We start from the raw sequence: 15,317 nt of genomic DNA, 5'->3' as shown, positions 1-15,317 counted from the left end.
GAGAAAGTGGTTGACGTACTTTGGATGGCAACTGTTTAGCTTTCATTCCACCTTATTTTGAAGTTCTTGCCTCCTGCTGAAAGTCAGTTGCTGTTTCAAAACATTGGAGTGCACAACTCATTTAATTCAGCAGAGTTAATACATGCATTCTATTCTAAAAGACATTTTAAGTTTGTTTCGAATACTTCAGCATGTTTGATATGAGTTCTACCTTAAAAATAAAAGTGTGCCCATGCTGAAGATGTTTGTTGAACTCATGTCCAAAACTGCATCTTGAGAAGCTTGCTAATACTAGTCTCAAAGGAGAACAGAACATTTAATGTCTCAGCTCAGATTAAACCCTGAATCTGAGAAATCTCTGAAGGTAATTCTCATGAAATTCATGGGTTGGACAGTAAATGCCTAACCATCCCCACCATGAATCTATAAATTTTTTTAACAGCAACTTCTTCCCTTTTTTTAAATGTCAAGTTGGCTCTTAAGTTTTAAAACCATCCACACTTCCCCAATTTAGGCAGGCTGAACGGAGATAATTTCTGAGTTTAATCCAATAGGAAAGGTGTCTCCCATCTGTATTAATACAGAACTATCAAAGAACTAAAACATGCAGCACCTTGAGGAACACTTCAACATTATAAATAAATCACACAGATTACTAGCTTTTTTAATGGCATTCACTTCTCTGGTGTCAAATATTCAGAAACAACTTTCCCAAGGACTAATCAGGGCATAACATTCCACCTCAGAGATATTTATCTGCTGTGATCCACCAAAACATAGCTGGTGGCCTTTGGACATCTTTCTTCTGTCTCCTTAGCAGGGCTTTATTTATGATCCCAAAGTAATCAAGGACTGGTGGTAAAATTCCTGATAATTTGTGCTTACAAAAGCTGATGATTTACAAATTCAGTGCACAAGATACCAGCGTGCTATTATTCTAGCAAATTACCTATCTCCAACTAAGAAACTAAAAATAAACATGTGTAAATGCTTCCTTGTATGCATAACTTGGCAAGAAACAACAGTAACAAACGGAATTCTGGAATTGTGTTTGAGTTAATAGCAACATGTTGCCATCAAGTGAAGTAAACTATGAAGAATATGTAGCCTAAATTATAATTAGCTGGTTGAGGTATTCCATTTTTTTTCTCCTACATTAGGCTGCCCAAGTATAGTATGTGATTCCCTCCCACAAAACAACTGGCACTTTTTAGATATTTTTGCAATCACTGAGATATGGGTTTCTCTAATCATTACAAACTAATAAAATGTTGCATTTGTGCATGGTAAACTGGTGAGGGATATTGGAATGAAGAACTTCCTTTGCATAAATTTACCCTCAACTCTACATCTTCTAAAACACCTGGTTTTTTCCATCATGCCGTGCAATTATAAAGTTAAAAGAAACCAGGAAGGCTCTTTCTGAAATGGTACACATGTTGGCTTATTTTTCCCTAAGTCTCAGCAGGTGGCAGGACTTGGCCAATTTTGTCTTGGTTCAGAAGCTAAGCAGGATCAAGTCTCACTAGTACTTGGATCGGAAATCATCAAGGAACTTCAGGACAAGTAAAAAAACATCCTGGAAGAAGACAGTGGCAAACCATTTCTATACTGTGGCCAATAAAACCATTGATGTGTCCTTGATAACCCCAAGAGTCAAGTGTGACTTGAAAGACATTTTATTTTTTAAAGTATATACACTGTTGGGTGTGTGTGTGTGACTACCCAATGATGGGATATGGGATGCTGAGCTATCTGCTCTTCCCTTGGCCCAGCCACGTTCTTTATTTTAGCCAGTTTACTGCCTATCTTAGAGCAAAGAACCACACTGAGATGGTATCTTGGTCTCTGGTGTTTATTGAACTACTCTAGTAGACAGAAAATCCTGCCAAACTGAAAGACCATGGAAACCCACACAGATAAACCCAAAACTCAAGGCGGGTCTGCTCTGAGTTTCTTTGAAGGAAAGTTCAAATCCTCGAAACTACTCATGCATTTTTCCCCCTATATAGGGGCCCCCTCCTGCTCACCATCAGTACTCATGACATTTACCTTACTAATTACTTCATGAGACAGCAGGATAAATTAAGCAGGATGTCAAGGAAGGAGTCTCTGTGTAATGAAATGTGGGAATGACCTTGGGAGGTGAGGGGAAGAGATGCTGCCTAGAGAACCATCAGATAAAAGGGGGAAGAGCCCGCAGCTGCATAACGGGCATAGAAAGAAACTTCAAAAGGATCCGCCCTAACTTATTAGGCTGTAGAAAGAGACGGCGGGAGATTTGCACTTTCAGACTTGCAAGATTCTGTTAACGTAGCCTTACAATAAAGTAGAATGAGTTCATCTTGTCTGTTTCCTGTCTAGTCTACCTGGGAGGCTGATAGTCCCATTCCGAAAGGAAGGGGGATCAAAGCTTGTTTGGAAGAGCTAAAGGAGGTTGAGGAGGCACCCTTCCACAGTAACGAAGAATATGCAATGGAGGAAGAAAGTGTTCCCCACAGATGCAGATGGATGCCTGATATGGACTTAGTAAAGGTAAAGGTTTCCCTTGACGTAAAGTCCAGTCGTGTCCGACTCTAGGGGGCGGTGCTCATCTCCGTTTCTAAGCCTTGGAGCCGGCGTTGTCATAGACACTTCCGGGTCATGTGGCCAGCATGACGACTCGGAACGCCGTTACCTTCCCGCCGAAGCGGTACCTATTGATCTACTCACATTTGCATGTTTTCGAACTGCTAGGTGAGCAGGAGCTGGGACGAGCAACGGGAGCTCACCCCGCTGCGCGGTTTCGAACTGCCGACCTTCCGATCGACAAGCTCAGCAGCTCAGCGGTTTAACCCGCAGCGCCACCGCATCCCTCTGAAATGGACTTAATTGGACATCTAATAAAACAACTTAAAAAAGAACGGAAGGCAGAATGGGATAAACATACTGTGGGAATAACTGAAGACTTGGCAGGTATGTCTGAGCAAATGAATAAACAATTTTAGGAAACATCACACCAAACAACAGACATAGCTCAGGCAGTCAGCAAAGCTTGTGATATGGCCATGAAAAATGCTCTTGAGATAGGTAAGGCTCAAAAGAATATCTCTGAACTTAAGACCGAGCTAGCAGATGTACAGGATTGTAACAGGAGGAACAATTTAAGGACTTAAAAAGGGCCAGAGAAAACTGGAACAATCAAACTGACTACTTACCTTATTTCTAAGATTAACGACCTGAGCTCCGATTTGAATTTAATAGATATAGGTATTGAACTTGCTCATGGGATTACTCTCCTAGGAATACACAGAAACCCAGCGATGGTCAGATTTGTTAACTCAAATACAAAAACCAAAATTATAAGAAAATCACGTGATCTGGAGATTAAATGGGACGGTGAAAGAGAGCTCTTCTTCCAAGATGTGAGCATGGCTACACTGCAGAGAAGAAAGGAATTTCAACCACTATCAGAAGAACTTGTGCAGAATGAGATTCATTACAAGTGGGGATTTCCTTTCAAGCTAATTATTTTCATGCCACAAGGAAGAAAAGTTATTTCAGCTTCGACTGGGATGTGCAGCTTGCCAGCAGAGCTCTCTAACGAAGTGTGAAGGAAGCAATCTACAAGCCGTCCTTGGAATTGTGGAAAGTAGGCTCAGCTAAAAGCTGAAGACAAGAATGCTGCACCCAAGGAAACTATATTGACTGTATGAACTCTTGTTGAGCCTTTACATCTAGAGGAAGGGGGGAGGAAGGAATAAGATAAAAATACAGTAGGTAAAAGAATAATATAGGCTAAACTATGGCTAAAGAAAGCAGAAATAATTTTGGGAACTTTACCGATTGGGGAGGGGGAAAGAGAAGTTGGGGAAAAGGATAAGGAAGGGGGCAATTTTTGAAAGGAGGAGGGAGAATGTTGTTGTTTATTCGTTCAGTCACCTCCGACTCCTCGTGACCCCATGGACCAGCCCACACCAGAGCCCCCTGTCGGTCGTCAACACCCCCAGCTCCCCCAGGGACGAGTCCGTCACCTCTAGAATATCATCCATCCACCTTGCCCTTGGTTGGCCCCTCTTCCTTTTGCCTTCCACTCTCCCTAGCATCAGCACCTTCTCCAGGGTGTCCTGTCTTCTCATTATGTGGCCAAAGGAGGGAGAATAGGATGAGAGAAATAATGTAGAAAAAAGAACACTAATGTTATACATGCTTTTTAAAGCATCAGGTAACCTAATGAAACATTTTGTGAGCAACAAGCTTTCAGAAATTTCCTGGATGCAAGAAAATGTTATTTCCACAGAGAAGCTAGACAGAGGTGTTGGAAAAAATGCAGGCGACGATAGAGCAATGTAGAGTTGTTCCTCTAGATGTCAGAAGTCTGGGAGATCCTATCATAAGAACAAGGGTTGTTAACTATGTTAAATCATTTAAGCCACCTTGGTTATGCTGCAAGAAACTTATACAACCAATAGGTTGAATGACAAATAAACAAATAGGCAGTTCAACAAGCAGTGTTTCATGCAAGGATCCAATAAATCAAGGGGAATAGCCATCCTTTTCAAAGCTGATATAAACATCAAGGTTGAAAAGATTCTAAAAGATTGGAAAGGGAGATGTTTATTTATAGAAAGGAAATTTGAAAACAAAACATTAGCATCTATATATGCTCCTAATCAGGGTCAGATTACAAAAGATTATGAATAGAAAAAAAAATAATGACACAGAAAATTCCGTCATAGGAGGGGGCTTCAACATTGATGTATTAAATGCATTAAGGCCTCATGCTGGAATTTTTAAGAGATTTCAAAATTTAATGCATAGTCCTGGATTTATAGATAGATGGGCAATGATGAACTCTGCAGGAAAAGAGTTTTATTCAGGTAGCCATAAATCTCACTCTGGGATAAACTACATAAGGATATCTAAAACTTTCCAAAACATTTTGCAACAAGTTAAAATTGTATCCATATTTCTATCAGATCCCACCCCGGTGATCCTTACCTTCAAATTAGATGAGATTACTCCATTTACTTATAATTGACATGTTAATCCTATATAGATTATACTATGTAATGAAGCAGCAAAGCAACAATTAGTTCAAACTCTGAGGAATATTTTTTAAGAAAATAATGTATATGAAACACCAGAATAAGGTGGGGCACAAGAATAAGGTGGGACACAATGAAAACGTAATTGTAAGAGAACCTATAAACCAGAAGAGCATAACTAAAAACAGATAATCAAAAATGGCAAGTAGGCTTTATTCAGAAATTAACATTTTACTAACAAAATATAGCGGAACAGATCAGCTGGTATTTATAAAAGTTAGAAAATAAAAGGAGAGAGTCAGATGATTTGGAGACATAAAATTGCAAGGTCCAATTTTCTATTTCAATGCCTCCCAGTGGAAATTCCAGAATGGGTTTTAAGTTATTGGGGGGAAAAAATAGAAAGCTTTTGCTTTCATGCAAAAAAAAAATTGAGAATTAATAAAAATTCTCCCCCTTCCTTTTGGGGGAGAGGGGCGGCGATAAAAGTTTGAAAAATAAATAAATAAGATTTTATATAGACTTCAGAATCAGGGAGGCTGGGACATACCCAACTTGAGAATACATTACCAAGCTACACAGTTAAGGCATAAGATTCCATTCCTTTTGGAAGACCTTTCTAAACAATGGGTCCAAAATGAAACTATATTAGAGCCAAATAATTTTATAAATCAATGGTTCTTTCACCCAAAACATTTTTCTAGAATAAACGATATTGAAAATGCTTTCACTAAAATGATGCTCCACATTTGGAAGAGCAAATATCCTATTTTGATAAAGGTTTCTTCTCCTCTAACTGCTTTAATAACATACATAGAACAGGACAATCACTATGGTCTGGCTGAAATGATGCTTTTGAGAGGATACAACAGAATTTACAGAACAATTTTTTTCTACAGCAATAGGGAACCTCTCAATAAAGAACAGATATATCAACGAGTAGGTGACAAGTTACCATGGTTTCTCTGGTATCCAATCTTTACTGGGCAGTAAAGATCTTAGAGCTTCAGCAATTTGGCCTTACAACCATTTTGAAAATTTAATACTTAACTATCTAAAATAACCAAAAGGAACCATTCAAAAATTTATTGGCTATTAGTGTAGTTAGAAATAGGAGATTTGCTTCTTCATTTAAAGGAAGCTTAGGATACTGATACTGGTAAATCCATCCCAAGAAGAGGTAAACCCATACAGGAGACAAATTGGCAGGCATTATGGAAATCAGGTGGATTCGCCTCAGCTTCACTGCAAGAACTTCAGTGGAAGATTATACATTGTTGGCACTTGACTCCAGTTAGATTAGAGTGCGTGCATGTGTGTGTGTGTGTGTGTGTGTCTGTGTTGCAAGGTTCTGGCCAATCAACCAGACATTGTGATAGTAGACAAGGACCAGAAGACAGCAGTGGTGATAGATGAAACAGTGCCAAGTGACAGCAACCTCAGGAAGGAGTATGAGAAGCTGGAGAAGTACCAGGGCCTGAAGGAGGAACTAGAGAGGAGGTGGAAAGTGAAGGCCAAAGTGGTAGTAGGGGCACTTGGGGCTGTGACCCCCATGCTGGGAGAGTGGCTCCAACAGATCCCAGGAGCAACATCAGAATTCTCTGTCCAGAAGAGTGCAGTGCTAGGAAAAGCTAAGAACTCTCAAACTCCCAGGCCTCTGGTAGAGGACCCAAGGTTGAGGAAGACACATACCACCCAGAGGGGTGAGCAGGGGATTTTTTTTTTAACTATTCTTCCAAATGTTGGGGAGGTTGTCAAAAACAGGGATTTTCCTTTCATTTGTGGAGGTCATGCAATAAAACTATAATTTTTGACATAAAATTTTGGGGAGATCGTTACTAAACAAAGAATTGAATGCTCCCCTAGGTTAGGGTCACTGTACTTATTTACAGGATGAATCTCAAGCTTAAAAATAAATAACATTATCTACTCAACTTCAGCAGCTAAAATAATTGCCCAACACCAGAAAACTTTAGATAATTTAACAATTGAGATGTGGATTAATAAGGCTTATTCAATTGCTACATTACCAAGATTACAGATTAAGTAACGGAACACCAGAGGCAGGAACCACAGTTCTATTAAATTTGGGCAGACTTTATATTTGCAGGCTCAATTGAAAAAGACTATTGGCAACACTGTAGATATAATGTAAATATGAACATGTATATTATTTATCTATTTAGCAGATCCTTTTTATTTTTTATATTGTTTTTTCTCTATGCATTATAGTTTTATGTCACTCAGCTACTCGACAATGTTTGTTAACCATAGTTCAATAAATAAATATTTTTTAAAAGTATATACACTGTTTGCCTACTAGTTATAACAACACATTTTAACATAAAAATAGTAATAAACTTTCTATACTAAATAAAGTCCCAGCATATTTATATAAGTGCATTATACATAGGTTTGCCTGGATTATGGGCTGATTCAACCAATTAACATAATGCATTAGATCAAAATTTATTTTCATTGATTATGATAGACCAAAAGATCTGTGCAGGAAAAAAAATCTTCTACCTATATTTTGCATGGCAAAGGTATATAAAGCCACCTTTATGGTTCTCATAATATTAAAATATTGATTCTCACTCACTTCTGATTTTTTTTCTAAAGAGTACTTATTCTAAAATGAACGGACGTATTGAAAAAAGGGTTGCATTTTTACACCAGTCAAGAAGATCCCATTAAAAGGCATGAAAACCCTCTATTGGGAAAACTCAAATCATCCCAATTCTAATTTTAAAGCTAAAGTATTTCCAAGCAAGAAAATGCAATGTTGATTGTGTGTCTGTGTGCCTGTGTGCATAACCGTATCTTTATCTTAGACCTCCTCCAGTTAGGGTTACATACAGCTTAGTTTAATGTACCTTGCTGCATATACAACTTGAGTGAAATAGGAAGAAAAGAGCTGAGTCTTTGCATACATTCAATTTCTCTTCTAGCATGAAATTGGGACTGTCTTTGGCCAGGGTTGTCCCATAACTAACGGTGTCCTCATCTTCCCATAATATCAGCCATTCTCTATAACTCTGCATCACAAAGGAGACCGTAACCCATAAATATAATTAAAGTTTGCACTGGTAGCTAGAACCAGGCCTCCAGGTCCAAATGGGAATTTGAAAAAGATCTTAGTAAGTTATGTGTTATTGATGCTGTGGCCAAGGTTTACTTAGCACATGTTATGAGCTCATACCATAGGAGTATGAGCCTGAATTTTGCAATGTAGGAACTTTAAACTAAACTAAGCCTTCCATGGCAACTTTGTAAGGCAATATCTGTGCGCTTCCCTTAATTTCTTAGTACAGGTAGTCCTCACTTAATGACCAGAACTGGGACTGGCAACTCCACCACTAAGCAGTGCAGTCGTTAAGTGAGACATCACATGACTGCCCTGGACTTATATCACTTTTCCCCACAGTCATTAAATGAATCACTGCGGTCATGAACCAAGACATCACATGACCGCAACTTGTAATTTCACTGCCAGCTTCTCTGTTGACTCTGCTTGTCAGAAGCCAGTTGGGAAATGAAACATTTGATTTAACCTTTTTTTAAAAAGATGGGAACTAACATACTATGTCAAAAATGTGCCCAACAGCAGAGAAATCAAGGTATGAGCATAATAGCCTTTGTAGTAGAAAGAAAAAGAGAAAGAAATAAAAACATTACACTCAGAATTGGATGCAGACCATTGAACCAAAGACAGAAAAATGATCATGCCTTCCCAAAATAAATTACAGATTTGGGTTGAAGCAAAACTTAATAATACCAATGGGAGAATTTAATAATTCTCCCATTGTTATTATTTGTCTCCTAGAAAATACCGAATTCTTGGTATTTTCTAGGAGACAAATTCCACAGATCTCTAATAAATTCAGGATCTTTTGCAAATTGGAAGAAGAAATAGGGGGATCTGTTGTTGATCATTGGGTTCACCAAGGAGAACAGAAACAAATTGGTAGGAATGCTTCTATAAGACTGGAATGATGGATCTTATGAAAATAAAGGAGATGACTGAAGGGGTAGCTTGGATTTCAGGAAAACGAATTCAATACATTCAGTGATATGCTAAGTAGAGACCCTAGGATGATTTGTCAATCATTTTAGCACTGCTTTTAATTTTTGTTTTTATATTTTTGAGTTTTGCATTTTAGGGCAGTTCCACAAGAATGAATGATCCTTAATCTGCTTTTGAGAGAATGGGGATTCAGTGGGAATGAAAAGCCTAAGGAAGACATAATTCATCTTTTAATCAATCAATCAATCAATCAATCAATCAATCATCAATTAAAATTAGTATCAGTCACTCCATATATTCAGTTAGGCAAACACAAAGAATCTAATACATTTCTAAGCTGTCCGATTCCTTGTATATATTTTTGCTCATGTAGATTCTTGGCACTGTTTTTCTTCTTCTTTGGGCTTGCTGATCCATCCAACTAGCTGTAGTCAAGTGAAAACAATGCAGAAATCATGAAAACCAAGAGCTTTTATAGGATGAAAAAGAAAATCCAAGGTTTTGTAAGTCATGGTTGTTGAGCCCTGGTACGGAGGTCAACAGAAACCACTAAAACTAGCAGCCTTAATTGTGTGACAAAGAAAAGCCAAAATTTGGTAGGGCATGTATGTTGAGCCATAGCGTCAACCAAAAAGTATGAAAGTGTCAACCATGCAGATGACAACGATGTAGCTCAAGGCTAAGTGGACAACTTTTAGATATAATTCATACAACTCCCCTAAATAAATGAAGAAGGCATTATTAATAATTCCAGTTCTGAGAATACCTATCATGATGCACTTTAGGTAAAGGTAAAGGTTTCCCTTGACATTAAGTCCAGTCGTGTCCGACTCTAGGGGGCGGTGCTCATCTCCGTTTCAAAGCCGAAGAGCCGGCGGTTGTCCGTAGACACTTCCTCCGTGGTCATGACTAAACGGAACACCGTTACCTGCCCACCGAAGCAGTACCTATTAATCTACTCACATTTGCATGTTTTCAAACTGCTAGGTTGGCAGGAGCTTGGACTAGCAACAGGAGCTCACCCTGTCACGTGGATTCGAACAGCCGACCTTCCAATCGGCAAGTTCAGCAGCTCAGCAGTTTAACCCGCAGTGCCACCATGTCCCTTTTCATGATGCACCTTACATGCTTGTAAATGGACATGAGATTTCAACCATTAACATAATGGGGTATTTTTCCAGATCTGAAAGTATGAAAATTGATTGTAAAAGAGAGAGAAAAAATAATACATGGTAAGTATTTTCTGGTGGGTGCTATTTTCTCCCCTTACCTCCATCCTGAAATTTGCTTAATCTTTCAAAGTAGGATGACATAGGCACTTGTACAATATCAAGGATAGCCAATAGTGTTCTGGTCAGCCTCAGTAGTTCACTGAAACTATAAAAACCAAAGTATATGAGATTGCGAGCCAGGTGCACCACCTAAAAAAATAAAAACAAAGACAGAAATATCAAAAGCAAGAAAGAGATCCCAGCACTGAACTTGTGATGAATGGGCCGACATGGCTATGCTCAAGAATTAATCCAGGATAAAGTGCTTACTGGCCACCTGGATATTGAAAAAGTGATTCAAACTATGGATTTTACGCAGTAGAAACTGGGCTCCTATGTCCTGTTGTGCAGTGATGTTATCGCTGCTGCATACAAGCCGTCACTCTTCTGTATCTGTCTCAGCTTCTCTAAGATGACTTTCTCCCTTTCACCACATATTGTAGCCACGTGTTGAGGAAAACAAATGAAAGTAGTTCTTTAAGGAATACCATACTATGTGAATTCTTAGAATTCCAGTACCCAGAAGCTATCTCTACTATACTCTGTCATCACTACAGGCTGGTCTTCTAGCAATGTCATAGCAGGATTCATTTCCCATCAAGAACTGCAGGTGGCAACCAGCACAGCTCCTCTGGCAGAGGTGTAACATGGGCAAACTATGGTGATGGCGAAAGGTCCCCTGTGCAAGCACCAAGTCATGTCTGACCCTTTGGGGGGACGCCACTTTCGTGATGTTTTCTTGGCAGACTATACCAAGCCCAATATTCCTCAGGCTGCTGTGTTGTGGACCAGCTGCAGCTTCCAAACAACCTGGGCAGCCTGGTGTAATGCAAATTACAACAGTCCAAATTCAATATAACAAGGGCATTGAGTGATCATCAGCAAAGCCTTCTGGTACTGAAATGGCTGCAACTGGCACAAAAATTGAAATGTTGCAAAGCCCCTCTTAGCCATGGCTTCTACCACCAGAAAGACCCCCAAACTCTGGACCTCATTTGCACCAGGATGCCATCAACACCAGAGGTTAATCAACAGCTACTCAGCCTTGCTGGGATTAAGTTTAAGGCTGCTTCTCCACATTCGAAGCCTCCAGATACCAAGTTAGAATCTCAACTACATCACCTGCCCAGCCCCCTAACTTTCTTGTGGTCTGTAGAAGACTGCAATGATATTACAGGAATGATGGGGTAGAACCTTTTTGGCTTGTTTTTTGGACTTTGTAGTCCCCACCCTAAACATCAAATATTCCTCACAACCGTGCTGCCCATTTTCAGCATTAAAAGAGATAAAGCTGTGTTTAATCATTTTTGCTCAGGAGGGCCAGATATTGAAGGTTTTAAGATAGAAATGGAAGTGGCTTGTTCTCCCCTAGGAACCTCCCCCTTCCATTTTTTCAAATTTTGCAAGAAAAAAAAACACAACGGTCCCAAATTGTCTATTTTTATGCTGAATTTCAGCACTGCAATCTGGGGAGTATTATAGAGTTACATGGGGACCTACAGGCTATGAGTTGCTCCTGCCCCCAGGTTATTGTAGCAAAAATGTAACCTCAAATGTAAGCTTGTTCTTCTCTTTGTCTCCAAAAGGAAAAGGCTGATTTACAACTTCTTTCAAATAATCTTCTACAAATTCCATTGTGAAAGCAAATTTGCTTTTCATGTCATTTCGTGATGAATCTGTGAAGGAGTCATACCTACAAAGAAAGAGCATGTTATGGTGGGAAATAGAACACATTTGACAAATTATTTTCAGTGCAAAGTGAGGGCAGATGTTGGATGCAGGAAAAATTGCTCAAGTGTGCCATGGGCTTGTCAGAAATCTCACTGAAAGCCAGAGCATGATTGCATCAGGAGATGCAGTTTAAACCACACCATAAATCATTGTTATTTCTGGTTATTGTGTTATTATATCACAAGAACATAAAAAGAACACTTGTGGATCAAGCCTAGGATTCCTATCATCTGTCCTTTTATTTCCAAACATAGCCAAAAGATGTCTTTCCACGCCCATAAGCCTAACACAAATATAAGTGCCTTCTCCAGTTTGTTCCTAACTTCTCTCTAAACATCGTAATGGTATGTGAGAAAGATCTTGAGAAACAAGGCAAAGAGATGCTGCCTGGAGAACAGTCAGATAAGAGAGGGCATAACCCACAGCCGCATAATGGGTGGAGAAAGAGGTTCAGAAGGGACCCTGCCTAGCAGGCTGTAAAGGAGATGGCAGATTTGTATTTTCAGACTTGCAAGATTCTGTTAATGTAGCCTTACAATAAAGTAGAATTAGTTTATGTGGTCATGCTTCCTGTCTGGTTTACCTGGGAAGGCTGACCTGTTTCTCAAGGTCTTTCTCACATACCATTATGACAGAGACAGTCCATTACTGAACATATGTAAACATAGTGATGTATCCTGCATGAATCCATCCAACCCTCTTGGAAAGACATGTAAGACTACAATTTTGTGCAGAAGAAGACAACCAACTTCTGCCTTAAAATAAATGTCTAGAATGTTTGGAACTCTTTAGCTTGAAAACAACAACAACAACTGGGGGGGTAGATGCAACTGAGGTTTATAAAATCATGCAAGGCATGGACAAAGTAGACAGACTGTTTTAATACCTCTCTCCAAACACTAGTACCAGGAAATCATACAATAAAGCTGACTGGAAGGAGATTTAGAACAGACCAAAAAAAAAGCAATTCTTCACAGAGTGCATAACTGATTTGTAGAATTCATTAGTATAAAATGTGATGATGGCCCCTGACTTGGATGGCTTTAAAAGAGGATTGGTGGCCAGGATCATGGTGACCAGGTCTTTCAATGGCTACGAGTATTTTGAGATTCAATGGCATCTCCAGGTTGGGGTAGCAAGCCTCTAAATACCACTTGCAGGGGATCGACAGTGGGAGAGGGATCTGCTACCAGCTCTTGGTTAGGAGCATCCGAGATGCATCTGGTTAGCTACTGTGAACATTCATGGTGTACAATAGGTTATGGCCTGACCCAGCAGGACTCTCCTTATGTTCTTATGCCCCATATGCAGAAGTTATATACTTGATATGCTCAGAGCACACTATGGTATCACTGAATGATCTGTCTGCTGTTTAAAGGAACTTACTCGTGGATAGTGATCTTGGTAGGAATTTCAGTCCACAGCCTGGCATACTTCACAGGCACCACTGTCTCCTGAGGATCTCTGTCTACATGCATATGTAACATTAGGCGACAGAAAGATGCTCGCAGGTCATAAGGCAGGCTCTCATCTGACATGCAACGTAAGATTAAATCCACTGAGAGCTGGGTGGAAATCTGATTTATAGCCAAATACTGGCGGTCCAAACACATCCTTGCAAAGAGATTCAATTGGTACCTTAAGATAATAAAAACAAAACTGTTATTTGTAGTCTGCCTTTGTTTCCCCAAAACACCATTGCTAAAGGGACAGCCTAAAGATCACATGAATATTGCATGTTCTCAACAATCATTTTCTTCCTTTTCTGTGTACAATCGTTAAAACTATCATTTTGTTATAGAATAATACCCACAACATGTGATCTGCACACATCAATCCCTATAACAAATTCCAGAAATACTTTAAAATTCTTTTGTTTAAGAATTTATAATGGAATCCTATCAAAGTTCACCAAGAAGTAAAACCCACCGGGTTCAGCGAGGTTACTGTTAACTTATACTGTTAAGTATAAGTCTGCATATAACTGCAGCCTTTGTTTAATCAAATGAAACAAATTTAGTTTAAATGAGGGTTGCAAAATATCTGCAGATCACACATTAAAGAGTTCAGATGTTTTCCCTCCCAGATAGACCCAAGTGTCCAGTTCCTGAAGATGGAAAATGTTATTCATTCTCATACTCATCCATCAGAAGACAGAACATCTGAAATGTGACTCCTTGTAATCTCCTGTCTAAATCCTGATCAGATCAAACATTTTATCCTTTTAAAAGATTACTAAAATAATGGAAATTCCCATAACTTTTATTTGATAGCACCCAAGGAATTATCAATTTTTTATTTTTATATTCATATCCCACTTCCTTTTACAAGGTTCTACCATGGTCTTTCACCTTATGGAGTAGTTAGATTCATACCAAACTAAGAGGCAATCTACAATCCACCGGTTTTATGCTGGGCTCAAAAGATCACATTAAACGAAGTACATCTTATAAATGCAGACCTGGCCTTTTCCAGCTTTGTTCAAATACTCTTTTCCCTTAATTTTCCCCATGTACTAACAGAGATGTGCTAGAAATGAACTAGGTTCACTTCTTATTTTAAAAATGGGTAATATCTTTTTCAACTAATATCTTTTTCAACTAACACAGGCTTCATAATTTGTTTACTGTTTACTTTGGCCTGTCAGGTTGCTTTCATTTAATCCAGAAACCCCTGGATTGTCAGTAAAGCTAAAGAAGGTGGAGGAATTGCTAGGATAACACAGAGTCTTGTTCCTCCTTTTAAGAAAAATCACCTGTAGTATGTAAGGACCTCTAAATCAGCTTTTGTGCCTTCCTTCGCTTCCTGGGCAAGATGTCTGATGGCTTTCCCATGAGGCTCCTTGTTACTGTCAATCCAGTACAACCAGACCTCTTCTTCTTCCATATCATCAGAAACAGAAGAACAATTCAAGGGGTTGTCCATTTGCATCGAAATCAGCCTTAAAACAACGGTTGACACGATCACTACCAATGGCTTACGTTAATAAATGGCTTAAGAAAAGCAATGGAAAACCATTACAAGTAGATCTCAATGGACTTACTTGGTCTGAATGAGAATGTCAGCGTTTCCTGGACTCAGCATGTATTTACAAATAAGTTCCTGGGTGACTGGAATTGCAGCTGTGTTAGAAACACACAGGTCTGATAGGTAGTCCAAGAACCTTGAAGGGGGGAGAATTAGCAAGAAAAGTGGATGCTTCAAAATGTGCAAATTTATAGACGTTTACAGAAACGCCACGGTTATCAATTGCATCCATCC

The 15,317-nt window shown here is 39.1% G+C and overlaps 1 protein-coding gene across 2 annotated transcripts in view; it reads right to left on the bottom strand.

Annotated features, from left to right (window-relative positions):
- Window positions 1-15,317, bottom strand: part of ITPR2 (inositol 1,4,5-trisphosphate receptor type 2) — a 233,566-nt gene that overhangs the window by 147,142 nt on the left and 71,107 nt on the right. For both annotated transcript variants that reach the window (XM_063308132.1, XM_063308133.1), the window contains exons 17-21: window positions 15,100-15,219; window positions 14,812-14,997; window positions 13,443-13,694; window positions 11,874-12,018; window positions 10,325-10,475 (exon numbers count right to left, since the gene is read on the bottom strand). In XM_063308132.1, coding sequence (XP_063164202.1) covers window positions 10,325-10,475; window positions 11,874-12,018; window positions 13,443-13,694; window positions 14,812-14,997; window positions 15,100-15,219 — 854 coding nt within the window. The remainder of the gene's footprint in view (window positions 1-10,324; window positions 10,476-11,873; window positions 12,019-13,442; window positions 13,695-14,811; window positions 14,998-15,099; window positions 15,220-15,317) is intronic.

This window comes from Candoia aspera, chromosome 7 (assembly GCF_035149785.1).
Source record: "Candoia aspera isolate rCanAsp1 chromosome 7, rCanAsp1.hap2, whole genome shotgun sequence".
Lineage (NCBI taxonomy): Eukaryota > Metazoa > Chordata > Lepidosauria > Squamata > Boidae > Candoia > Candoia aspera.
This window is presented reverse-complemented; position numbering and strand designations above follow the sequence as displayed.